Source organism: Phocoena phocoena, chromosome 12, assembly GCF_963924675.1.
Source record: "Phocoena phocoena chromosome 12, mPhoPho1.1, whole genome shotgun sequence".
NCBI lineage: Eukaryota > Metazoa > Chordata > Mammalia > Artiodactyla > Phocoenidae > Phocoena > Phocoena phocoena.
In genome coordinates, this window is record NC_089230.1 from 39,790,983 (window position 1) to 39,818,639 (window position 27,657).

General features: G+C 35.0%; 1 protein-coding gene across 1 annotated transcript in view; it reads left to right on the plus strand.

The window, feature by feature from the left end:
- Positions 1-27,657, plus strand: part of TBC1D32 (TBC1 domain family member 32) — a 176,941-nt gene that overhangs the window by 28,891 nt on the left and 120,393 nt on the right. The window contains exons 6-16 of the mRNA XM_065888749.1: positions 1,266-1,391; positions 4,427-4,505; positions 4,630-4,733; positions 4,825-4,886; positions 5,448-5,592; positions 7,948-8,007; positions 14,678-14,768; positions 17,940-18,080; positions 20,565-20,657; positions 25,079-25,221; positions 26,822-26,949. Coding sequence (XP_065744821.1) covers positions 1,266-1,391; positions 4,427-4,505; positions 4,630-4,733; positions 4,825-4,886; positions 5,448-5,592; positions 7,948-8,007; positions 14,678-14,768; positions 17,940-18,080; positions 20,565-20,657; positions 25,079-25,221; positions 26,822-26,949 — 1,172 coding nt within the window. The remainder of the gene's footprint in view (positions 1-1,265; positions 1,392-4,426; positions 4,506-4,629; positions 4,734-4,824; positions 4,887-5,447; positions 5,593-7,947; positions 8,008-14,677; positions 14,769-17,939; positions 18,081-20,564; positions 20,658-25,078; positions 25,222-26,821; positions 26,950-27,657) is intronic.

Genomic DNA, 27,657 nt, shown 5'->3' on the forward strand with positions numbered 1-27,657 from the left:
TCATTTTAAATTAAGTGAATAGCTATGATTTACTCCCACTGATTTTTTTTTTTTCCTCTCAGCATTTCACATTCTGATTTATTTTCTAGGTTTTAGTAAATGTTTCAACAGATTGGCAATGGGACCTGACTTTATATGATAACAATATTATTGACTTTAAGTGGATTATTTGGAAATCTATACTTGTTCAGAAACCTTTGTTCTACTTCTGCAAATAGTTAATGGAGTTTTGTCCTAAAAATTAACTGAAAAGGAGAAATTTACTTACTGTTTTTAAACTCTCTTCATAGTCCCCCTAATGCCTATCCCAAATAAAATTGTATTTAAGAGTTTTTCATATGAATATATAGACATTTTAAACACATGTATATTCTATTTGTTTCACCTAAAACTTGACACCCTGAAAACTGACACCTTGACACATTCAGAGTGCTTGGTGTCCTAAGGTCTTAGCTCTTTGACTCTTCATTTTTTCCCCCCCTCACTAGGTTTCAGTTATTTCAGCTGAGGAACAACCAAATTTTGAGGAACAGGTTGGAATCAGTGTGTTATTACTCACTAGTTGGAGAGTGAGTGGGGGAGAAGCTTTACTCCACTTACGATTGGAGTAGAGCTATTTGCCACTGCTGTCCCTTGGGTCATACTGTCCTGAGTGAATTCTGATTGAATTTTCAGAAGAATGCTTAATAAGATTTCTGTGAAAATTCAGAAATTCAATTTTGCATCACATTGCTGAATCACTTTTTTTCCCCTATCTCAGTGGTTAGAAGGTCAGAAAATATGGTGTAGCGGCAAAGAAGTTCAAATTAATTGCTTTGTGAGAATTGTTCATATATCCTAGAATGGGAATGCTTCACCAGGGACATAACTGGGCAGTGTTTTAGAATTAGAGTCCTCAAACTGTAGGACCACCTATGGGGTCTGTTCAAGTGAGGAAAGTCTATGGAGGAGACACTGGAATACCTTATTCTGGTGATTCAGATTTGGCTACCATCCCTTCTCCTCTTCCCCTTAGATGTGTGACCTAGAATCTCCTAATATATTTAGGTTATTTTATGTAAAGCAAAAATTAAAACACTAGTTTCTCTGCTTAACAGTTTAAAAAATGAATTATCAAGAATTGTTTTATAAAAGGGCCTCTGATTTTCAACTGGCTCTTTAGAGCAGTTATCCAGACTCCGCGTTTCAATGTTTGTTAAATATTTGGAGAATTGCTATTATTTTGGTGGCTGAGTATTAATAAAAATTCTTTTAAAAAATTATAGGTGAGATATGAAGCCTTGCAAACGTTATGTTCAGCTCCTCCATCTGATGTACTGAACTGTGAAAATTGGACCACTCTCTGTGAGAAACTGACAGTGTATCTTTCAGATCCTGATCCTGTATTTAGTGTAAGGAAATGCTTACAGAAGTGTTAAGAATTCCTGTTTTTTTTCCTACTATTCTAGGAGCAAATGGAATATAATTTTCTTTAATAGTAGCTCAAATATTTAATAGTAATGCAAATATAATTTCAGCTCCAGCTTTTGAATTGTCAAGATTTTTTTTTTTTAAAGGAATTAACTTACTATGTCATGATTAGATTCAAAGTATGGTTGGTCAGTGTCATACTTCATTGCCAAATAATAGACTATGTTAGTTTATGCATTTTGTTTTATCTTGTAAAGGGATATCCAAGTATCTGTGTCAATGTTTTTGAGTTAAGAAAAATATTTTAAAAGAAAGAGTGGGCTTCCCTGGTGGTGCAGTGGTTGACAGTCCGCCTGCCAATGCAGGGGACGCGGGTTCGTGCCCCGGTCCGGGAGGATCCCACATGCCGCGGAGCGGCTGGTCCCGTGAGCCATGGCCGCTGAGCCTGCGCGTCCGGAGCCTGTGCTCCGCAACGGGAGAGGCCACAACAGTGAGAGGCCCGCGTACCGAAAAAAAAAAAAAGAAAGAGTGTGTTTTTGAAAGAATTCATGATATATGAAGACTTGAACTTACAATGATTACAATTTATTCTAAAGGATTAATAAGCATTTTCCCTGTGCAGTTAAGTGTTAGAGATTGCTTAACTGCTTAAAAAGAAAAGTTAGAAAACTGTAAAGCTAACACTTCAGAAGATAATTGAGATGAATTATAAAACTAATGTAGAAAATTCCCCAAACTGTAAAGTTAGTCAGTAGAGAGTTATTTTATATATATAAAAAAAATGATTCACATATGACTTCTCAGAAACACTATGTTGAAAAGTAAGATTATATTAAAAAGTGCAGTAATTATATGGGATTAAAAAAAATCCTGACTGTATTCCAGCATCACATTTAACTACAAACTAGGTTTTTTATGTATGTACATATGTATTTATTTTGGCCGCACTGGGTCTTTGTTGTGGCGCATGGGCTTCTCTAGTGCGGCACGCGGGCTTAGATGTGGTATGTGGGAACTTAGTTCGCAGACCAGGGATCGAACCTGGGCCCCCTGCATTGGGAGCACAGTCTTAACCACTGGACAACCAGGGAAGTCCCCCAAACTAGGTTTTTTTAAGTGTCTTTTTCTTCATAAATGATGTGTCAGTGAAGAAAAACATTAGCTTTAAAATTGATAAGGTTTTTTTATATAGAATTTTTAAAGGTATTAGTAAAAAAGAAATTTTTCCAGCTCTTCAACAAATATGCACTGAATACCTACAGTGTACATCATTCTAGTTCAGATGCTGGGAACACTGAGCAAGACAGAAGCCTTTGCCTTCATTGAACTTTAGAAGAGGAGACAGACAGTAAACAGTTAATACAAATAAAAATAAAACTCAGTACCTTTTTACTACTTAAAATTGCTCTTCCATCAATGAAAATATACTGGTAAACAGAAGTGGTTTAGAAACAAGTGGTTTGTTATTTTTATAAGGGGGAAAATGGTGTTTAATTACCCAATACCTGGATGCAGTTCAACCATACTAACCCCAGAGGGTGAGGCAGACTTCTCTAAAAACTCAAGGATTCAGGAACTTCAAAGGGGAAAGATATTTCAGGGTTATCTTTTAACATTTCAAGACATTCTAACAGGAAATTGTAAATTTCCCTCTTAAAGACATAATAGTGGTCTAATAGGTTTCCTTTATTCCTTTTATAAACATGGTAAAGATCTTACTGGGTCAATGTAAGTGGCCTGATTTGTCCATTGTATTCAGCAAGAGTCAGTGTGGATACTTAAGGCAATAAAACTGGAAGACGTTGTCATAGAGGGGAAATGATAATAAAACCAATCAACTTGAATAGAAAACAAGGCATGGTGTTCTTTTCATCTAGAACTTATGCTTTACCCAAATTCTTGAGTTTGATTCTGTTTTTTCCTTCTCTACTCTAAAGCAGGGGTCCCCAACCCCCAGGAACTGGGCCACCCAGCAGGAGGTGAGCGGCTAATCTTCATCTGCTGCTCCCCATGGCTCGCATTATGGCCTTAAGCATCCCCGCCCTCCTGTCTGTGGAAAAATTGTCTTCCACAAAACTGGTCCCTGGTGCCAAAAAGGTTGGGGAACGCTGCTCTAAAGGACTCTTACATGTAACTGAGTGAAGCCTATAGTGTTCGAAAAGTATGACAAATACTTACCAATTACTGCAAATATGAAAACTTCCCAAAGTATTTAATATCCTGTGTTCAGTACGAACCTCTTGGGTTATTGAAATATATTTTTAGTCACTTGGGTAACCATTGTTTGTAAATGTATTCATCTAATATTTGACATAGTCAAGGTTATTTTTTTCTTCAGAGTAGATCATTTGAGGGAATTTTATTTTTTTAATGGGAAACTGAATCTCACGGTTAGGATCAATCCCATCAAAGTTGGTATAATTAAAATGATAAGCTGTCATTTCTAGGTACCTACGAGTGTCAGGTACTGACTACATCTGTTATCTCATTTAATTCATTTACATTGTGGTAGTTTCTACTTTACATTTTAATAATGTAAAATTTTGGAATATAATATTTTTCTTGGGAATAGGCAAAATTATTGAAGTCCTAACAATCTAATTAATCTTCCTATGTGAGCAATTAAAACAAAAACAAATAGTGGATTTGGAAAGGAGTGGGGTTTTTCGTTTGTTTTGTTTTACATTTAGTACTCCTACTGTTTCTTTGTTTGACTCCTTTACATTGTGTCAAATTGTAACAAATTATATTGTTTCCTTTCTTCACTCCATCTCCCCATGTCTCTATCTGCTATTACCAGATTTTACAACAATATACTGCTGTATTAGATTGACTCTTAGTTTTGGTTGACTTTACTTTTTGCCAACCAACACAAGAATGCGCCGTTTTAATTACATTTCTACTGAAATTTTTGAATGGTCTTGTGTTTATTAAGTTTTTTACTATGTAGAAAACGATTCTTACAAAAATAGATGATGAAAGAATATTGGATACAAATCTTGTTTCATTTCCATAGGACCGGATTTTAAAATTCTATGCACAGACGTTTACACTTTCACCATTACATATGACCAAGGAAATTTATAAAAGCTTAGGTATGTTTATTATATAATTTTTAAAATTTATAAGTTTGTACTTAAGAAAATGGATAGGAAATAACTTTCAGAAAGCACTGTGAATGAATGGTATTATAACCTTATTTTTATATTTTCTTTTTAGCTAAATATTTGGAGTTATACTTTCTTTCTAGAGAAAATCATATTCCTACTCTTACAACTGGCATAGATATAACTAATCCTAATATGATCCACTTACTTAAAAAGGTATTCATTTTTTATAATATGCTTTTATTTCTGTTTAATTCTATATTTAAGAATTCTAACTGCTTGAGAACGGTTATGCACTGTTTTATAGGTTCGTCTTCTAAATGAATATCAGAAAGAGGCTCCATCTTTCTGGATTCGACACCCAGAAAAGTAAGCCCCCTAGTTTATGCCAGTATAAAATTAGGAGTGTTACTGTCCATATACATTTCAAAGAGAGTAGAGACGGTCTTAACTGATTTATGTGGTTGGGAAAGGCTTACTAGTTTATTTTTTAGCTTTTCATGTTTTTTACTTAACTATGTGAATGGCTGTATGCAAGTACCATTTTATACCATTTAATTATCACAACAAGGTAAGAGGCTGTTGTAGCTTCAGGTTCTTTCATTACTGGTCTTTGCTACTTTGGTCAAGTTCCTTGAATGTTCTTTAAACTTTTCCCTTTTTAGTTCTAAGATTTTTAATAAGGTTGTAAGAGTAACTGTGGGTCTAAAAAGGAAAGTTAAATTTGGACAGCCAGTGTTGAAGTAGAACATACGTTTTTAGAGCAGAGAAAACTGGGGGTGAATTTCACCCCTGCTATTTACTGAAATATTAAAAAATGTTTCTAAAGATTACCTATTACTTTATCATTCCATAAATATAAAATGTCACTATTACATATATATAGCATTTGTTTTTTTTCTAAAAATTACTTCTTTCCCAAACTTTAAGGTATATGGAAGAAATTGTGGAGAGTACTTTGTCTTTATTATCAGTTAAACATGATCAAAGCCATCTTGTCTCACAAAAGATTTTGGATCCGATATACTTTCTTGCATTGGTTGATACCAAGGCTGTGTGGTTCAAAAAGTGGATGGTAAGGAAATACGGAATGTTTTACTACCTTTCTTTGTGTATTGCTCTACTGTGTCAAAGAATAGCTGCTGTTTGAATGTTTACTGTGTGCCAAGAGTTCTATCACTTTTACACATGTTAACTCACTTAATTCTTATAACGATCTATGATGTAGGTGGTGGTATTATTATCCCATTTTACAGATGCAGCAACTGAGGGATAGAGAAGTAACTTGCTCAAGATGGTTTACCTATTAGGTGACAGAGTCAGAAAAGGATTTTAATGGTAATTCATTTGAATCTATTAAACTGATGACCTATCCAAAATCATGTCTTAGTTTAAAAGCTATGAATTTTTTTAAGCAGATGTGGTAGAACATAAGGGTTCAATGCTCACTTTTCTCTGGCTTAGAGGTCTGAAAACATCTCTTCATTTGCCACTTAATGAAATTGCAGTTTGTAAAATGTGTCTAATGCCTGAATGCTGGTGACTTCCTGTGGAGTTGATCACTATCTTGGAACTGAAACTAATATTAAAAGATTCTTACACTGTTACCTCCCTCATCTGTTGAACAAGAGTGGTCTGTGTCTGGCAGTAGTCATAGCTGTGTTGGCCTGCGTTCTTACATCTTTGTCCCTCTCAACCTGTATTTGTTGCAGTGGGGAAGGATGGGAATGGGACCATGACTTGCCATGCAAACCATGCAAAGCAAAGCAGCAACATGTTCATTTACTGCTGAGCATGATTTGGACATTATCTAGCTGACGGCTTTCTTTCTTTTTTTTTTGCCTTTTATCTAGACTGTACAATAATGCCCAGTTAACCAAAACATAATTCTGTTTGGTGCTTAGCACTTACCTGGCCTACATATAGTATATGTTTGATAAATGCTTGCTCAACTTAATTTTACCTGAACCCTTTGTTCCTCACATCTGACATTTGACCTTTTTCTTTTTTATGATTATCAAATTACACCACTATTGTAGACAATATACAAAATATGTAAAAGCACAAGTAGAATTATATTTCTCTAATTCTATAACTCAGAGATAACAGCTATTAAGATTTTGTTTTATGTGGTTGTATGCTTTAAAAAGACCTAAACAGGTGAATTTTAACAAATCATACTCTGTTTATAATTAACTTTTTTTTACTTAACATTTTTATTGTCAGCACTTGATTCTTAAGAGAATGATGCACATTACAGGAAAACTAACCAATGGAAAATTATTAAATCAGCTCCCCAAGTGTGTTCTAGTATTATTAAAATTTATCACATTCTCCTCCACTCATCTAAGGCAGAAGTTGTCAAACTTTACATAAAGGGTCAAGCAGTAAATATTTCTGGCTTTGTGGGCTGTTCTGTTTCTGTTGCAACTACTCAGTTCTCAGTAGCCCAGAAGCATCCATAGGTAATATATAAATGAATGGATGTGACTGTGTTACAATAAAACATTGTTTACCATATCAGGGGGCAGCTGAATTTGGCCTGAGGGTTGTGGTATGTCAACTCCAGTCTAAGGGATGTACTGTGAGGCTTTCGTTTTAGAACATGATCAGTAGTTTAATTGTAAGTCAATATATTTCTCTTACTAAACCTGAAAAAAAGATTAATGGTTTTTTAAAACATTTTAAGCTACAAGGGTTAAAACACACAGGGTTTTGATTAACCCTCAATTAACCCAAACCCCACTTAATTAAATTCTATTCCCCAGAATTTTGATAGATTTTTAGACTATTATTTAATTTTTTAAAGTAAAATAAACTACATTGAAGGCTAATGATATCGAACATAAGTAATATTCATGTAAATTTCCCCCTTTGTACAATGCATAAAAATCATATTTTAATCTCATCCATGTTTAGTTCTAAGGAGAGAGTTTTTTGGCGCTTCGAATCATTTTTAAAACATGACTGGCAGAGAATGATTAAGATACTGTCCCTTCAGAGCATTTCAACCTTGGCAGATTTCTGCGTGTGTAAACAGTACAGTACCCTCTTCGTTGTGAGAGTTGTGATTCCTCCCCCGACCCCCCTCACCCTCGCTTCTTAATCTTTACTTTAGGCTCTGTCATACACTGGTAGTCAGACATGGGTTTTTTTTTGGTTTTAAAGTAATTTAGCATGGTAACTGGACACAACTGAGGGGTAGATTGTTTTCTATTGGTCTGTCAGTAAATGCTCCAGTTTTTAATATAATTTTCATTCTTATGACTGCTATGCTCATAATCCATTGTACTTAGAAAAACGTGTTTTACCCTGATTACAATAATTTAAACTAAGTTATTGTGTAATTTATGTTAAGAAATGTTACAGGAAAAATAGATTTTGAATGGTATAGCTTGAATATTAAATACCATTTTACTCCTAATTTTAGCATGCATATTACAGCAGAACTGCAGTACTAAGACTTATTGAAAAGAAATATAAATTTCTGGTAAGTATATTTCTGTTCTTATCTTGAGAAATATTATCAGAAAAAGATATATGATGTAATAACTTGAATGTGCAAAGTTGAGTGATTAATTAATATCGGATAATGAAGCAGTCCCCCTTTTATGTGACTTTTAAACTACCATTCTGTGAACATAAAAGGATAAAAGTAGAGACTTAAAACACTGTCAGGATAAGAGTTAGGAAATATATAACTTCATAGTAAATTGGGCTGGTAACTAGCTATTTTGGGATAAGCCATATTAAGTATTGGGTTGGCCATAAAGTTCGCTCGGGTTTTTCTGTAACATTACGGAAAAACCCAAATGAACTTTTTGGCCAACCCAATATTATCATATAGTTTAATTCAGATCAGTTGTTTGTAGGGGAGTTTGTTCTATAAAATTTACCCATGCTTTTAACTGAAAGTTGCATGATAAAATTCAAAATGGTAAATGCTTTTGTACTTGCAAAAATTGATTCAAGTTACACTAAATATAAACTAATACTGTAAAATATATTCATAAAATTTTCTGCATTTACTGCTATTAGTAGAACAACATGTTGGGCACTGAAAGGAACTGAAATCAGCAAGTCTAGCAATTAATAGACAAACATGAAAATTGTGAAATTAAAGTTATACTAATATGACTTTGAGATAATAAATACGTTCTATGTAGTTAGGTAGAATCTTGAGTTGAGGAGTGAGGTAAAGGGAACGATTCCTAGAACTGTGAATTTTAGGAAGACTGCAGTAGAACATAAATTGAAAGGAGAATAATAATTGTTTTGTGTTTGAGAATTAGGCTTCAGAAAGGAGAAGAGGGAGATGTTGAATATTAGGATGGGAATTTATTTGTAGAGGTAATAGGTATTTAAAAATCCTTAGAGAAACTGAAAGTCTTTCCACATTTCTCTCATTCCCATTTTAACTGGAAATTTGTTGCTGCCATATGAGCCTAGAGTGATCTTGCTAGAAGAGAAAAAGGAGAAAAAGCCAAGAACAATTTTTTTCCTCTTATGGTTTGACATACAAATAACTGTTGGTATGACATAGGCCCTAGTGGACGTATTTCAAATGTTTCTTGTAGATTAACTCTTAAAATCCATTCCTTATTTGGAAAGTGAATTATACTATAATCAATTCTTAGCCTACAAATAGTTACTTCATTATCAACTTCAATATTCTATCAACTTGTTCAAATATTTCATGTTCATAATTAATCAAACGTGCATGAGATTTCATCTTAAACCTCATTTTCTCTTAAAGCTTTCCTAAATTTACCAAAATATCAAGATTTTTTTTTTAATGGTGTGTGTGTGTGTGTGTGTGTGTGTGTGTGTGTATATATATATATAATTTTAAAAGTAAACCCAACTTTTGAAAAGAAACATTGGGGAAAATGGATGCCATGTGTGTTTGTTCCTATTTTCCTTTCAGAATTGAAGATCAAATTTTGTATATCTTAAAAAAAAAAAAATTTGTATATCTGCAGTGGGAACTTTGGACCACTCCATGGATTTGTCTTTGGGATCTGGGATCTTCCCAGGCCAGGGCTCAAACCCATGTCCCCTGCATTGCCAGACATATTCTTTATGACTGTGCCACTAGGGAAGTCCCTAAACTGATTCTTTAATTTTAATTAATTTAAATTTAAAAGTAATATGGGTTAGTGGCTACCCTTTTGTGCAGTTTGTTCTGTCTGTGGCATATATGACATTTTCAGTAGGTAGCATTGGGCAACAAATAATTTGTGTATGTGCTATCAGTTTTTTAAAGCAATATCTGTACTGATTGAAACGCATTTTGGCTATCAGCATAACTATTATTTTTAACAATTTGAATCTTTGGTCCAGTTTACCCTTAAGGGAATGACTTCTGAAATGGCTTTATTATGTAGTACGTTTCCTATTTTTCTTGCCCTCTTAAAGTCGTTTAAAAAAAATATTGACAGCTAGGTTATTTAAATTCTCCCTACCTTACTGTTTTTTATATTTCCCCCACCCTGCCTCGCCAATCTTAGGGGTTAACAGTTAAGTGAGCTGGCTAGTACATATTTCCTAGTGCAGGAGAATAAGTATGAAATAAAATACTGAATTTTACAGCAAATTTGTCTTTCCTAAGGTTTAGGATACTCGCTTTTTATACCCTCAACTTGACTGTTTAATATTTAAATTTACCTACTGTAGATCTGCTTTTTTTTTTTTTTTTTTTTTTTGTGCGGTACGCGGGCCTCTCACTGTTGTGGCCTCTCCCGTTGCGGAGCACAGGCTCAGCAGCCGTGGCTCATGGGCCCAGCCGCTCTGCGGCATGTGGGATCTTCCCAGACCGGGCCACGAACCCGTGTCCCCTGCATCGGCAGGCGGACTCTCAACCACTGCGCCACCAGGGAAGCCCTAGATCTGCTTTTTGCTCCTGCAATTTAAAGGGGGTATTATATCATGTGATTGTCTCTCTTCTAAGATGTATCTTTTTCTGTGATTGTTACCCCTTCTCAAATAAAAGATAGCACGTATAAGAAGTAACAGGAAGGAGTAGAAGGAACAGAAGTGGGTTTAAGTGGGTAGTGAAGATAAAGGTGAGTAGAACTGAGTGCAAGGAAGAATGGGTCTTTGAAGGTTTGAGTGGAAGTGAAGTAAAGAGTGAGAAAGATTATCTTGGAGATAGTACTTTGAGTTCTCAGAGAAGCTATTTGTTCTTTTGTCTTCTTTAGAGCCTCTCAAGTATATTTGTCACATCAAAAGTTCTCCATAATGGCAGTTTTTCAAAGTCATTTTTTTGTTTCTATTTATCAATTTATGTGTAAGAATTAGGATCTTAAGAGTAAGTTCATCTAGGAAGTAGTTCTGTCAAGGAGGTTGCACCTTAGATAAACTCATGACAAACGTGAAACAGATCACTATACTTTTGGGCAAAAGTGTGTGCTTATGAATGGTGTCTCAGGTTCTGACTAAGCAGAAGCTAGGGAGGGGCTGTGTGATTGGTGACATGATGATCATTGATTCCCCTCTTTCAAGAATTGACAAGTCAGGGAGTGTCCTCATGAAATTTTTGTAGAAGTCCCAAGGCAGTTTGACCAGTTGCCTTTGCATGAGTTTGTTGCTGGTAGCCACTCATCTCAGGGCTGGCTTGGATTGGATTGACTGGATTAGAGACTTTTTGGACTGTGCCTCCTTTTGTTTCCTATGAACACTCCTTTATGTATTCAGTAGATGCAAGCTAAACCAAAAGAAGACAGGAGTTCAGAGTCTACAAATAACAACAAAAGCAAAATGAACACAGAAGAATAAGCAGGTTAATAGTAGAACTATTGACCAAATGGTGCTCCTCCAAAACAAAAGGCCACTTTGTACAAAGACCTATTTCATTACAAATCCAAGGAAAATAAAATCTAGCAATGAGAACTCAGTGAAGCAAGTTGAAGCTTAGATCATTGTTGAGACAGACTCACGTGGTGGCAGATCTGAAGGATTATCAAAGTATGGGACTTGGGGACCCAGTGAACACTCTTCTTTGAGGACCCCATGGAATGATGCCAAATGAGAATCCTCAAGGTAATCTCAATGTAAGCTCCAGAATCATTGAGGGTTAAGACCACTGTTCAGTATCTGAAACAATGCATAAAACTGAGTTTATTGCTTACTTAATTAGGCAAAGCAGATTGTTAATATAAAATTTCGGGGAAAACTTGGAACTCAGGTTGGGCTTTCAGAGGTGAGAGTGAGTTCATGCCAACTGTAGATTTCCTGGAATGTGTCTGTTGTTGGCTGACTTTTAGAAGAAAGGGGCTAACTGATTGGTTTGCTTACAAAAGTATGTTCATTGAGATCTGTTGACATGTCATGATTAACAAGGTTTTAAACTTGTTCTAGATACCTGTTAACCATGGTTATATAGAAATATCGTTCTGGTTTTTATCTATAGAACAATTGCTCATTTTCAAGGATAGTGGGAAATTTTTTTTATTAATGAATAGGTGTTATTCTGGGAAAGAGGGGTGGTGGTTAAGGCAGTGGTGGGAAAATATTTCAGGGCCACGGGAATAGCATGTTTAAAGGCTTTAGGGATTGGAAAACACATAGTACACTTGGAAACTGCACATATTTCATACGGCTGGACATAGATTGCTAAGAGAAATGTGAATTAGTATTAGAGAAATTTCCTGAAAATCAGTTCCCTGAAAGCTAATATTAAGTGGATGATGTTTTTTGAAAAGTTCTTAGATGCTTTAAGATGTGCCAGTTGACCTCAGTTTGTTTCATTCATGTATGAGGCAGGATAGGGCCTCATAATTCCATTAAAAATAGGAAAGAGCTACTTAAGGGGAATCTTAAGCCCTTTCCCTTTTGCAGGTAAAAATGAGTTTGTTGTTAATTTCAGGTTTGAATGTGTTTCAAATTCAGTTGGTGTGCATTGACTGGTGAGATTTTTAGTGGATTTGCTTTTAATGAACTGGTCATTTGACTGGTCACATGTTGAACTGGCTTTTGGTGACAGACTTTTACACAGGTAAATGTATTTCTCTGTGCGTGTGTGTGTGGCTGCAGAGGGGGACATCTGGAGGATGAGAGGAATAAGACTAATGTTAGATCATTAAAAAGTTCTTATTGTCAAATTTAGGAGATTGGCCTTTATTCTGGAGGTTTAGTGAGCCACTGATAGATTTTCACGTACTGAAGTAATATCATATTAGGGCTTTGGAAAATTTGGAAAATGGGCTGAAGGTGCTAGGTGGAGATAGTTTTTACTTCAATACTTCTCCCCTAAGAGGCTTTGCAGTAATCCAAGCAAAAGATGATGGAAACATGAATTAAGGCTATGACAGTGTATTGGGATAAATGGGTGGACTCAGGAGTACTGTATTTAGAGTGTAGGTTTTAGAGGACTTGGCTTTTTGAAAGGGGTTTCGGTGAGGACTTACTCATTTGAATGTCTATCATTCTTTGGTCATATCGAGTTTGAGATCCAGATTTCTGGGGGGAAGTTTCATTTTATTGATCTGGATCCTAAAGTTTGATTTAGATAAGACATAGATATGGAAGGGGGTTCCCTAAGCCCACCCCCAGATTTGATGATTTACTGGGAGGACTTATAGGAGTCAGCATATAGTTGTACTCCCAGATATGATTTCTTACAGAAAAAAGATACAAAGCAAAACTGGTGTGGGGAAGAGGCGCATTGGGTAAAGTCTGGAAGATACCAAGCATAAGCCTCCAAGAGTCTTTTTTGCCAGTGGGGTCACACAGGACTCCACTTAATTTCTCCAGTGTCAAATTGTGACCGCTCATGTGAAATGTTGTTTACCAGGGTAGCTCATTAGAGACTCAGTGCCCATATTCTTTTTAAATTGGGGGTTAATCATGTTGGCACCTTCTGCCTGCTACATACCAGGGATTCCACATTCCCAGAAGGAAAACAGATGTTCAGCATAAACCACATTGTACAGTTTAGGTACAGTTCTTAGAATGGGGGGAAGCTCCTGAAATCCAAGTTCCCAGATGCTGGTTAAGGACCAATCTTGTAAGCAGGCCTTTCTAATGATAGAAATCCTGCCCTGTTAACTCTTTTGCATGAAACTGAGACCATAAGAATGAATGAGACTAGGAAATCTATCAATTCCTTGATTCCATGGTTATGAACTTGCCTCTATCCACACAACCTCCATCTTTTTCCCATCTAAAGCTTAACCCTTCCTTCCACTTAGGTCCTAGCTGCTCCTGCTCTTAGACACCTTTCTGTCAATTATCCTTTCTCTCCTGCATAGTCAGACTTTCTATTTACTTCATTATGACCGTATCCTTTCAACCTGAGGAATTCATTCTTGACTGTAAGATCCCACCCCTATGTTTTACTCATTTTTTTCTTTTACAACCAGCCTTCTTGTAAATGAAAATTATACTATAGCTGCCTTTATGTTTTCCATTCCTATTCCTTATAGTTAGTTTTATTCCCCAAACTCCCCTGAAAATGATCTTTTCAAGGTCACCAAAAACCTTCTTATTACCAGATCTAACAGTTATCACTCCTTGTCTCACTGGTGGCCTCTATTTTATTCGAGAGTTAGAATGAGAGGGCATCTACAGGAAGTATGTAGGTGCAGAAGAAAGGGAGGAGATCAGAAATCTCTGCTTGAGGAGAATGGGAGAAGGAGGTAGAATAAAGACTAACAGAGAATCGCTGGGTATAGAAGTTGGAGGTCAATTTTTATGACTGTTCTTTGGGTTGAGATTTTTTTATAGTTTTTAGCAATTCTGGTATCTAAGATAGAAATGAAGGCTAGATCCTGTTCACATTTTGCTGGCCAAGTAGGAAGAAAAGACTCAAAGGCAAGGGAACTGGGGATATTGGCAAGATAATTTTTAAAGTCATGGCCAGAATTTTTGCATCTTTCACTATAAAATGTAAAGTACAGTTGTATTTTTGCCTAGATACCAACATTGTGACGTTATATTTGTTGGTTTACAAATATTTTCTGTGTTTCCCAGAATGATGCCATAGTTAAAATGTAACTGGGGAGACTGAGCTTTAATGGCCTGGAAAGGTGCCATTCTAGATTTTCTGAATATTTTTCTTAGATATTTTCCCAGCATGTTTTATAGCCTTGACTAACTTCTTTTAATACATGGACTTGTGGACTTAAACTTCTGGAATTAATAAGCTATTATTTTATTAGATAACTACAGCAGTTCAGCAGTGTGTTCAGTACTTTGAGTTGTGTAAGACCATGAAAGCTGATGAGGTTTTGGGACATTCAAAGCCTTGTGGTAAGTATGATACTTTGTTACATTTTAAAAATGGTAAATTTTGTTAATAAAAACAGCTTAGTAATTTATTTTTTAATATCATGATAAATTAGATTGCTTTTGCTAATATAAAATACTTTCCACAAATTTAAGATATACCGTAATGATGACTTTTTATAGCCGCTCTACATTTGAGGTTATTGTAGTGAATCTTACCATCTGCAGTTCTTCAGTTCATACCACGGTGTATGTCCTAGTGTGTTCTGCTGCAGTAATACACTAGAGGAAGAAAGAATGAATGTATCAGCCATTTATGCATTTTAGTGGGAGGAAAGTTTCTGTTTTATAAAATACTGTCTTATTATTGGACACTTCACCCCACTCTGTGATTCTTCTCTGCTTATCCTCAGTCTGAGCTAAAATATCCTAGTTATTTCATAATCTGGCCCTAATATATCTATCCAATCTCATATCTAGTTATTGATTAAAGTGAATCTTGTCTTAGAAGGCATGCCAGTGCCTGTATACTTTGTTATTCCTACTCCAGCTGCCACTATCCGTAATCCCCTACAATGATATAAATCTTATTGTGAAAGAATAAACTGTTTTCAGGAAGCTTCCATTGCCTAGTGTGACTTTTTATTGCCCTTTTGCTTACGTCACACAACTTGCCATGTGAATTTGATGTCTTTTATCATTCTATTTTATGTCACTTCTCTAAGCAAATATTAAGTTCTTTGAGAATATGAAGATATCTTATAATTTTCTTTATCCCTGAGTAAATTCTTAACTCAAGGAAAATGGTCAAAGACCAATTATTAACAGGTTTCAATAGATAAGTATTTTGTAGTAGAGGAGAAAGTACAGAAGCCAGAACTTCGAGAGACAAAAAAGGTATATAAGTTGATATATATGTTTTATCATCTGTAAATTCATAAATTTTTCTACTCTAGTATTAAAATGTTGTATCTAGCTTTTTTCTCCCTCTACCACTCTCCCAGCCCTTCATGGCTTTGATTTTTTTCCCTATCTAGTGAAGACCTCTGGGTGCTTCACTGCATTCTTTTGACATTTCTTTCAAAATTCTTGCTTTCTTTCAGAGTTTCCTGCCTGCACTTACTCAACTTTAGATCATCTCTGGTCCTCAGAAAATTGAACAGAGAGCATTGTAACGTTAAATTGATGGTGCACTGATGTATTTCTCTGGCTTCCATGGCTCTTTGTGTTGCTTTGGAATCAACTTATTCTTTCTTCAGTGTTCCACCAGTCCCATCAAAACCCCCTGCCTTGTTCCTGCCTACTTTTCTCTCCAGGAAACCTTGCATCCTACTTTACTGAGAAAAATGGAACATTTTGGATATGAAATTCCCAAATGTCCTGCATCTATACCTACAGATGCATATTTATATGCCCTTATCAGTATTCCCTTCTCCAGGCTACAATGAAGAGTAATCCTTCCATTCCAGATTGATCTATTCGACTGTTCTTGATTCTGTTTGCATCTGGTGTTTTTTTTTTTTTTTTTTTAAGAACCAGGACATTGCTTCATTTGTTTTGTCTCCCCTTCTGTTGGTACCTTTCCTTGCATTCTCTAAACCTACTCATATCTTTCATATAAAAAACTGAGCAAGTTCATATGTACCTCACATCTCTCTGCTTCCCTTAAGAGAAAAGGCCTTCCAAGTGTTTAATATATACCCAGGTCCCATTTCTTTACCGCCTATTCACTTCTCAACCATGGAAATGAGGCTTTTATTTCTATGGTTCAGTGATCTTCCCATTATTAACTTTCTCTTCTTTCTTGCCCTCATTTTATAGCATTCACCTCTCTTGACCCTTTCCCTCATCTTCCTAGTACCATTCTTTGATTTCTTCATTCTCATCTAATAAGTTTTTCTTAGTTACTTGAAAGGCTCTTTTCTTTATATGTCTGTGCTCACAAAAGTTTTGCCTTTTATTTTTTTTTTCAGCTTAGTCTACCTGTTCTTTCTTGAAGGAGCCCATTCACTCTCATGGTTTCAAATATTACATATTTATATATATAAGTGATGACTCTAAAATATTTAAGTCTATACTGCTTTTATGAATTCCAGACCAATGTACTCATTATATTTAGTATTCTATCTGGAAGATCCATGGCAGCTTCAATATTAAAATATCAAGGACTGAAATCACTATTCTCTTTCTAAACATTTTTTCTTCAGAATTAAATAGAAGAAGAATTTACTATGTACACAGATATTTAAGTTAGGAACTTGAGAAATTTTTTAATCTTTTCATGGTCTGCATGTAATCCTGGCTAAGGCATATTGATTTCAGTTCCTTAAACATTTGTCAGCTGTTCTCCATTCTTTTCTCTTATGGAGGTTTTTGTTCATGATTTTCCTAATGAGTCTTACTTTAAGCCTTGGCCGCCTTCCATTCACCTTTCCATGTTGCCATCAGAGTCAGTTTTCCACATACATGTTTGATTCCTTTCCTGCTTGAAACCCTTTAATATCATCCCAGTTGCCTCTATAATAAAGCCCATACTCTTTCTGCAGCTCAGTCCTATGTGATCTGCTGCAGCTACCCTCTAGCTTTTGTTTCTCCTACTTGTCCTCGCTATGCTCTATGTGTATCAGGCTGTTTGCCGTACTCTGAATTGGAAGCCCAGTTTCATGCTGCTTCTTGGTTTTTGACACCAGCAAATAGTTCAGGGTCTTAAATAAAAGAGGTACTCAATAGATCTCGAATGTATGGATGAATGAGTGAATAAATGACATATGTTAGAAGGAGTCTGTATTTTAGAGATTGTCATTTCCTTTGCAAACATGGTTGTAAATATCGTTTGTAGTACTGGCTTTTAATTGGTAGAATTAAACAATAAGTAATGTTTTATATTCCTTTCTTCCTTAACTTGAAGTATCTTTATAATGAGAGATAACTAACAATCTTATGGTGTTTGTTTTAGAATGAACACTGTATGCATGTTGTACTTTTCTGAGGTTTGACAAATTTTATTATGAATGCTTTTCTTCAGATTTAGGTGTGTTAAAGTCTCTTGGGAAACAGTAAAGAATGTTTAAAAAAACTTACACCGAGTGTCTCCATTATAGACTGCAGCCTTGTTTAATATTCAGGCTTGTTTAATGAAATAACTACTGTAAAATATAATGGCATTAAAACAAATGTAATTGTTTTTCTTTTAAGGGAATAAGCAGAAAACTTTCTACTACTCAGGACAAGAATTACAATATATTTATTTCATTCACTCACTGTGCCTTTTAGGAAGATTATTGATCTATACACAAGGCAGAAAGCTATTTCCTATAAAGCTGAAGAATAGAAAAGGTAAGTGCAATTAGATATGAATATGTTCAGGTATGGTAAGATTTGTGCTATGGATTTTTAAAATTTAGAGGTTTGGCTTGGTCTCTCCTACGGTACTGAGCAACATACCTTTTGTTTTGCTGACAGGCTTACATATCTTGAAGTGTTATTATTTTTTTTTGTTTTTCAGTATGTACTTCTTCCTATATGTATAATTTTATTTTCCCTGTCTTTAATGTTTTCCTTATTTTTTCTCTGACCTTCAAAATCCTAGATATACTGGATGATCCAAATCTGGATACAGAGCTGGAAGTCCTTGTTTAAGTTCTGGTTCCCCTAAAAACTAGCTGAGATCTTTGGGCAAATCACTGAACTATTTGTTTCTTTATCTGTAAAAACTAGAATATCAGTGCTGGACTCAGGGAATATTTGAGATGATCACAGAGAAGAGGTTTGGGAATAGTATTTTATAAACTGCAAAGCCCTGTACCATATGATATATTACTGTATTATTGTTACCCTAAGTCCCATTTTTAAAGTTTTCTCCTTCAGAATTCACATGCTGTTAGTTGTCTTCCTTACTTTCCTTAAAACTTTTGTCTATTCTAGGAATATAGTACAGAGTAGAGATCAGCAAACTTTGCCTGTAAAGTGCCAGATAATAAATATTTTGGGCTTTTTGGGCCACATACTGTCTCTGTTGCATATTCTTTGTGTGTGTATATATGCACACGCATGCATGTGCAAAAAAGTTAACGCATTAGGCAAGAGACCACTATCCTTAGAAAGGGCTGCTTGCAAGACTGGACTTTGGCTGGCATCTAGGAACTTGGATTTTTCACTGTTGCCAGAACTAATAACATTTTAGGCACAGTGAGCCACTCTTAATACAAACAATGTGTTTTAAGCTGAAAACCTGCTTTCCTTCTGGGTGTCTGGAATCCTGGTATGTATTGGGCAGAGAGTGCTTATGTATACGATCAGTCTCCAATAAAAAACTTTGCACATTGACTCTCTAATGACCTTCCTTGGTAGACAGCATTTCACATGTGTTGTCACAACTTGTTGTTGGAAGAATTAAGTGTATTCTGTGTGATTCCTTGGGAGAGGACTCTTGGACAGTTGTACCTGGTTTGCTCTTGATTTCACCCTATGTGCCTTTTCCCTTTGATTTTACTTTGTTTCCTTTTGTTGTAATAAATCATAGCTGGGGGTATTACTGTATGTTTAATTCTGAGTCTTCCTAGTGAATCTGGGAATGGTTTTGAGGACCCTGACATGTTTTACACACCTTTTAAAAATGGAAAAATCATTCTTAGCTTGCAGGCCTTACAAAATTAGGATATGATGACTATATATGCCCATTCCTGTTATAAAGTATCTTCATTTTGAACATTTTATACTGTTTCCTAGTTGTTTTACTTAAACCTTTTCTCCATGGTTAAGTTGATTGTGAACTCCTTAAGAAAAACTGTTTTATGTACTTTTATGTGGTACTGCCATATAATCCTATGTATAGTGGGCACACAGAGAAATGACTTTCAAGAAAAGAGCTGCCGTTGTATAGGATATTGTTAACTTTACAGAAATAGAAAGAATGTATATTTGTGATGTTTCAGGTGTTCAACTTAAATTTATGTCTATCATCCAACTTATTTAACATTTTTAATTGACTTTTGACAGCAACATTTTGGCCTATCAGATGTCACAGGTCATCTCAAAACTCAGTTTTGAGACATCTATCCTACTGTATTTAGTATAGGTCAGCATTCACTTTTAATTCACATGTGCTTTCACCAGAAATTTTTTATGTAAGCTTCTATAACAGGTGTTGGTAAACTACAGCCCATAGACCAAGTCTGATACACTGTTCTGTATGGTTTTTGAGCTAAGATTAGCTTGTATATTCTTAAATTATTGGGAAAACTTAATGTGTGATGGGGAAAAATATATAAAATTCAAATTTCAGCATACATAAATTTTTTTTGGAAAATAGCCACACTCATTCATTTGCAGATTGTCTATGGCTACTTTAGTGCATCAAGAGCAAAGCTGAATCTTTGTGACAGACTGGCCACAAAGCCTATACTATTCACTATCTGGTCAAGGTTTGCTAACCTCTATTCTACAGTGCTATATAGGTAAGTTAGCTGGACCAACATGTTAAGCTGAATTTTACTGCTCCTAATTGAATAAACTGAAACAGCCCTGATCAGATTCATAGATCTTTCTATGGTAGGTTTATATTAAATGATTGGTTCAACATAAGTGGTAAAACTACACCTTCACATTAGCACCTATTGCATCATTTACCCTTGTTATCTTTTAATTTACTATGTCTAATTTATTCTTCCTGATACAATCTTGGATTATAGCCCCTTTCTCCCTAATTGTACCACAGTCTTTATGAAACCTCAGATTAGGAGGATGGAAGCTTAGTTAAAATTTTTCTAAGTTGTAAACATATGCTAGAAAATAACTTTTTTTTTCCCTTCCTTTTTGAAGATTCAGTATCCCTTGCAGATCTGCTGGTTCTGTTTACCCAACTTATCTATTACTCACCAAGTTGTCCAAAGATGACATCACCTGGTCATTTAGGTAATTCTGCTTCTATTGTTATTATAAATAGAGAAATAGAAACCATCTAAAAATATTCTATTTTCTGGATGTTTTGAGTGATGGACCTAGTTTAGTAAAGAGGTTTCATTAAGATGCAGCATTATTCATAAGAAATTACATTGGTCCTCCCAGATGGCTTCACAGGAGCCATCCTTCTCAAGGAAACAGAATCCAACAGCACATTAAAAGGATCATACACCATGATCAAGTGGGATTTATCCCAGAGATGCAAGGATTCTTCAGTATACGTAAATCAGTGTGACACACCACATTAACAAATTAAGGAATAAAAACCATATGATCATCTCAATAGATGCAGAAAAAGCTTTTGAAAAAATTCAACACCAATTTATGATAAAAACTCTCCAGAAAATGGGCATAGAGGGAAGCTACCTCAACATAATAAAGGCCATATATGACAAACCCACAGCAAGCATCATACCCAATGGTGAAAAACAAAGCATTTCCACTAAGATCAGGAGCAAGACAAGGATGTCCACTTGCCACTATTATTCAACATAGTTTTGGAAGTCGTAGCCACAGCAGTCAGAGAAGAAAAAGAAATAAAAGGAATACAAGTTGGAAAAGAAGTAAAACTCACTGTTTGCTGATGATGTGATACTATATGTAGAAAATCTTAAAGATGCCAGCAGAAAATTACAGAACAAATCAATGAATTTGGTAAGGTTGCAGAATACAAAATTAATGCCCAGAAATCTCTGGCATTCCTATACACCAACAATGAAAAATCAGAAAGAGAAATTAAGGAAACACTCCCATTTACCACTGCAACAAAAAGAATAAAATACCTAGGAAAAAACCTGCCTAAGGAGGTGAAAGACTTGTACTCAGAAAACTATTAAACACTGTTGAAAGAAATCAAAGATGACATAAACAGATGGAGAGATATACCATGTTCTTGGATTGGAAAAATCAAAATTGTGAAAATGACTATACTACCCAAAGCAATCTACAGATTTATTGCAATCCCTATCAAGCTACCAATGGCATTCTTCACAGAATTAGAACAAAAAATCTTACAGTTTATGTGGAAACACAAAAGACCCCCGAATAGCCAAAGCAATCTTGAGAAAGAACAATGGAGTTGGGGGAATCAGGCTCCCCGACTTCAAACTATACCACAAAGCTACAGTAATCAAGAGAGTATGGTGCTGGCACAAAAATGGAAATATAGATCAAGAGTACAGGTTAGAATGCCCAGAGATAAACCCACGCAAATATGGGCACCTAATTTACGACAAAGGAGGCAAGAACATACAGTGGAGAAAAGACAGTCTCTTCAGTAACTGGTGCTGTGAAAACTGGACAGTTACATGTAAAAGAATGAAATTAGAATACTACCTAACACCATACAAAAATAAACTTCAAATGGATTGTAAGATCAGGCACTATTAAAACTATTAGAGGAAAACATAGGAAAAACACTGACATAAACCACAGCAAGGTGTTTTTTAACCTATCTCCTAGAGTAACAGAAATAAAAACAAAAATAAACAAATGGGACTTAAAAGGTTTTGCACAGCAAAGGAAACCATAAACAAGACAAAAAGACAACCCTCAGAATGGGAGAAAATATTTGCAAATGAAACAATAGATAAAGGATTAATCTTCAGAATATACAAACAGCTCATGGAGCTTAAGTATCAAGAAAACAGTCCAGTTATAAAATGGGCAGAAGACCTAAACAGACATTTCATCAAGGAAGACATACAGCCAAGAGGCACGTGAAAAGATGCTCAAGCCCACTAAATATTAGAGAAATGCAAATCAAAACTACAATGAGGTATCACCTCACGCTGGTCAGAATGGCCATTATCAAAAAAATGCTGGAAAGGGTGTGGTGAAAAGGGAACCCTCCTGCACTGTTGGTGGGAATGTAAATTGATAACAACCACTATGGAAAACAGTGTGGAGGTTCTTTAAAAAACTAAAAATAGAACTACCATATGATCCAGCAATCCCACTACTGGGCATGTACCCTGAGAAAACCATAATTCAAAAAGAGACATGTACCACAGTGTTCATTGCAGCACTATTTACAATAGCCGGACATGGAACCAATCTATATGTCCATCGACAGATCAATGGATAAGGAAGATGTGGCACATATATACAATGGACTATTACTCAGCCATAAAAAGGAACAAAATTGAGTTATTTGTAGTGAGGTGGATGGACCTAGAGTCTGTCATACAGAGTGAAGTACATCAGAAAGAGAGAACTACCGTATGCCAACGCATATATATGGAATCTAAAAAAGAGAAATGGTTCTGATGAACCTAGTTGCAGGGCTGGAATAAAGTGGTAGATATAGAGAATGGACTTGATGACATGGGATGGGAGGGGGAAGCTGGGGCAAAGTGAGAGTAGCATTGACATATATACACTACCGAATGTAAAATAGTTGGCTGGTGGGAAGCAGCAGCATAGCACAGGGAGATCAGCTTGGTGCTTTGCAATGACCTAGAGGGGTGGGATAGGGAGGAAGGGAGGGAGGCTCAAGAGGGAGGGAATATGGGGACATGTGTATGCATATGGCTGATTCGCTTTGTTTTGCAGCAGAAACTAACAGGGTATTGTGAAGCAATTATACTCCAATAAAGATCTATTAAAAAAATTAAAAAAGGAAATGCCTTGGTCCTGGAAGTAAACCATGAAATTTAATTTTTTTCACTGATATTTAAGGTGTATATTTTTATTTAGAACCAATTTTGCTGAGAATTCTGATGTTTAAGATCAAGATGTTCTTAAATGATATTAAGATAAGTTCCATAGGTACTAGTGTGTTCTTTATTGCTATTTTCTATCCTTTATATTTTCTTGGGTGTTTTGATCAGCTTGCTTGTTTCAGCTTATATCCAGTACTTATTTTCGGGGTCATCTTTTATTGAAGAATAAAGCAAAGGAAAACCTTTTCTTTTTTTCAGAAAAATACCTTTTAGTCTTATAACTGTTGGCTGACTTATAAAATTTTTTTAAAATGTTAACATTTAAAAGATAACTTGTATTGATATTCAAAGGAAAAATTTGTTTTCAAAGTAAAACACTTAATAACAACCCGCCTCCTCCCCCCCACCCAGATTTATAGACTCAAACATTCTAAACGTGGAAGTTACTTTAGAAATGATGGTACAAATTCTTAGAGGAACACAGGTGAATCACAGAAAAAAATTATTTGGGTCATATATATAAGTGTTGTAATACATCTATCAATTGGTAGGTTTTATGCATGCAATTATAATGGCCTATTAGTCCTAACAATGTTTCTCATACTTTTTCTGCCTTTAAGGTATTGATATTTACATGTATAAAGTACTAGGTTAGGTACCCCTGCTATATGCTCCTACAGCATACTATGCTTCCTTTGTGAAAAATATTATCCTTTGTTATAATTGATAATGTCTTTGTTTACCATCTTGTGAAGTATTTGTCTTATTTACTTCTTTGTCTACGTAGTACTCAAAAGTAGCAGAAAGTTGGATGAGTGAATGAATAATGGTCAGATGCTCATCAGTAGTCTCTCACTGCAAACAGCATTTCTCATCTTGAGCTGGTTAAAAAAATCACTGAACTTTTCTGTTTTCCCTTTCTGTCAAGTATTTGCTTAGTGTATTTATGGAGTATGGAATATTGTAGTATAAATTAAGAACTTTGGTGTTTTAGTCTTGTATCTTACTAGGACAACCTTACATTACTAACTTTTGTAAAACTATTATTTTCATGTAAAACACTTTTGTTCAGTATATTAGGAGTTCAAGTGTCTGAAAATGTTAATTTATGAAACTAAAAATACCATATTTATTTTAGGGACTGTTCCCCATATTATATTTATTTGTATCTGTATCTTCTTATGTATATTTTAAAACAAAGTCTTAAAAATTCTCATTCATTTCATTGGTTTTATGGTAACATAAGAAGTATTCTAGTCTCCATTAAAGTTTCTCCTCTGCCTTCTTTTTGGCTGTGTTTTGTCTTAATGACTCTAATTTTCTACGAGGCTTGACACCTGAAGACACTCTTATTTTTTAAGAAAAAGAAGAAAAGTGAATACAATAAGTAAGGTGTTTGCCAGGAGGGGAGAAGTTGTAAATTTGTTTCAGACCACATTCTCACTATCAAGCAGAGCTTTAATGTCAAACAGCAAGTGATCTCATGGTGTCTTTTGGTATTTATATTATCATTTACTCACTTTTATTAACTTGAAGATAAGTTAAGCTAACATTGTCTTAAGTTTAAGGTCATAATTTGGTAATAAATCATCCTTTGGGCATCCTTTAATTAACCTTGATGAGCTTTTTGGAACAGCAGTAGTTAACAGAAATAAAAGATATAATAATGTTCTAAGTTTTAATTTTCAAAAAATACTTCTTCTTTATCAGAGAATTACTCTCCTGCAAGTATGGTAACTGAAATTCTTTGTATACTCTGTGATCAAAAAGAATGTGCAATTGAATGTTTATATAGCAACACTGTGATCGAGGCGCTTCTTCAACCTATTCATAACCTAATGAAAGGAACTAAGGTTAGTATTAAAGTCTCTTAATTGGATATTAGTGAATATTCAGTGGGACTTCTAAATTTGATAATCTGAAGTATTATACCATTTTCCCTATAAATGTATTTTAAATCTTAGTTATACAATCAGTTGAATTTAGTTGTGACAATGTGGGGAGAAAGTACATATAACATCTTAAACTTGTTATGGTCAGGCTTAGATTGTAAGGACTAAAGTTATTATATTAAGCTATTTGTTTTGCAAATCTAATGAGTCTTGTGAATGTTTTGTTGTTTGTTTTAATGGCAACTGTATAGCCTTTGGAAATATTTTCCTGAAGAGCCAGCTTTGTTTTACATGAAGAACAAGTACTACTTTAGAAAAACTTATAATTATCCCAGTTCTGAACATACATATATGTCTCTTTACAGGTTGTACAGTATATTTCCTTACATTATATAATTTAACCTTCACAGCTGAGGCTGAAAGAAGCAAATTGCTTAAGGTCAGACATTTAACAGGTGGAAGAGTTGGTACCACTACCACTAGTGCAGTCTAATATAGCTCTCCACTTTTTATGACTTAAATTTCTGGGGAATGACTTAAAGCTTTATCAGTAGGCTACAGGTTTTCACCTTTCCATGTCTGTGTTTTGTAGTGTTTTTATTAGCTTCGTCTCCCTTTGCCTACCTCTCAATGGGCTGGGCAGCTGCTCAGCCACTCAAGTATTCATTATTTATTGCTCATTTAGAAAACATTAAGCGTTTATGTGAATGTAGTACAAAGTATGGAATTCTAGGAAAGTAAGTAGATATAATGAAAGTATTTTGACCTTAGTCCACCTCAGGGAAACGAGATGAGCAGAGAAGAAACAAATAGAGCATAATACACAACTGAATATTATAGAATGCCATAAAGTAAATTGTGAAACGTAAACCGTATACCAGAGCTGAGAAATGTACTCCTGAATCTTGAGCCATAGCTATTGTTTGCTTCTTTGCTTCATACATCTATCTTTAACTTTCTGTTTTCTTTTGGCATCTTTCTTTACCAGTATATACTGGTAAAGCTAGTTTTAGTACTTTTAAGAATCAAAAGTGGGGAAATATGATTGGTCCAACCTATGTTTTCTCATTAGATGACATCATTGGCTATTTGCCAGCCCATGAATTGGCTGTCCTTAGTCACACCTACAACTCATGACCCAACAACCAGGTGTAGGAAGGGATGGCATCCCTTAGAAAAGATGGTAGTATATTAGATACCATGTATAATAAAATTAGATCGGATATACAGGAACCCAGTGAGTGAGAAGTAAAGGGCTAAAAAGAAGAGTTACTCCATTTGTCAACTAGAATTATATACATATAAAACTGTAATAGCAATTTTTTCAACTGTCTAAATAATAATTGGTTTGGGTAAAAAGTGTGTATGTATTTGCCTTATCAACTGTGCTGGTACGAGAATATAATCTAATGACACATTTAATTCAGACATTATTTCACAGCCAAACAATCAACTTTTTTGTTGTGGTAATATAACTTTATTGGACTACACGACCACCCTTGAATGTTAGTCTGTTATATGTTAGCGTGTCTTAAAATTATATGATATATTTAATGTACAGGCTGCTCCAAATTGCTCTGAAACAGCTTTAATTCATGTAGCTGATATTTTGGCAAGAATTGCTTCTGTAGAAGAAGGACTTATTCTACTACTTTATGGAGAAAATATGAGCTCTTCTGAAGAAAAAAGGTATGTTTCTGTTTTGAATTTGTGGAATTTTTTAGCATATTTTCTCATACCTGATTTGAAGTTTCCCAAAATTTTGTCATATATTAATGAAAATCGGGATAACTATTCTAGACATAGTTAGGTTTCCTGATCAACTGCTAACATTAGATCATCAGAAAGTTGCAGGAGTAACCAGGATTATGGATTATACAGGCAGAGTAGGTCTTGATGTCTGCAACTTCAAAATAAGAATAGGAGGGTTCACTCTACATGGGATCTTTTTTGCTTCCTTGGACTGTACTCTATCAACTTCTAAAGCCACACATGATTGATTTCAAGTTAAACCACACAATGGAAATGCTGACTACTTCCACATCTTCCTTCTCTAACCCCTACTCCGTTCTATCTCCTGGCTTAGCCAATGGTAACATTTTGGTTATGCTTCCAGACTTTCTCTTCACTTATAATGATGCATCAAGTATATATGTTCATGTTTATAGAATTCTTTCTCATTTCAAAAATGGTGTATACCTTACTCTGCAGTTTTTTTGTGTGTAACCAAAGCATCTTCCTAGGTGAATGAAACATTTTTAATAGCTCTATGATACTTTTTTGTATGCTTTACCATAATTTATTCAAACTTCTGTCCAATTATTGGATATCAAGTTTGTTTAGGATTTTGCCTTCATAAGTAACACCACAGTGAGTGTTCTTTTATCCTGTTGAAGT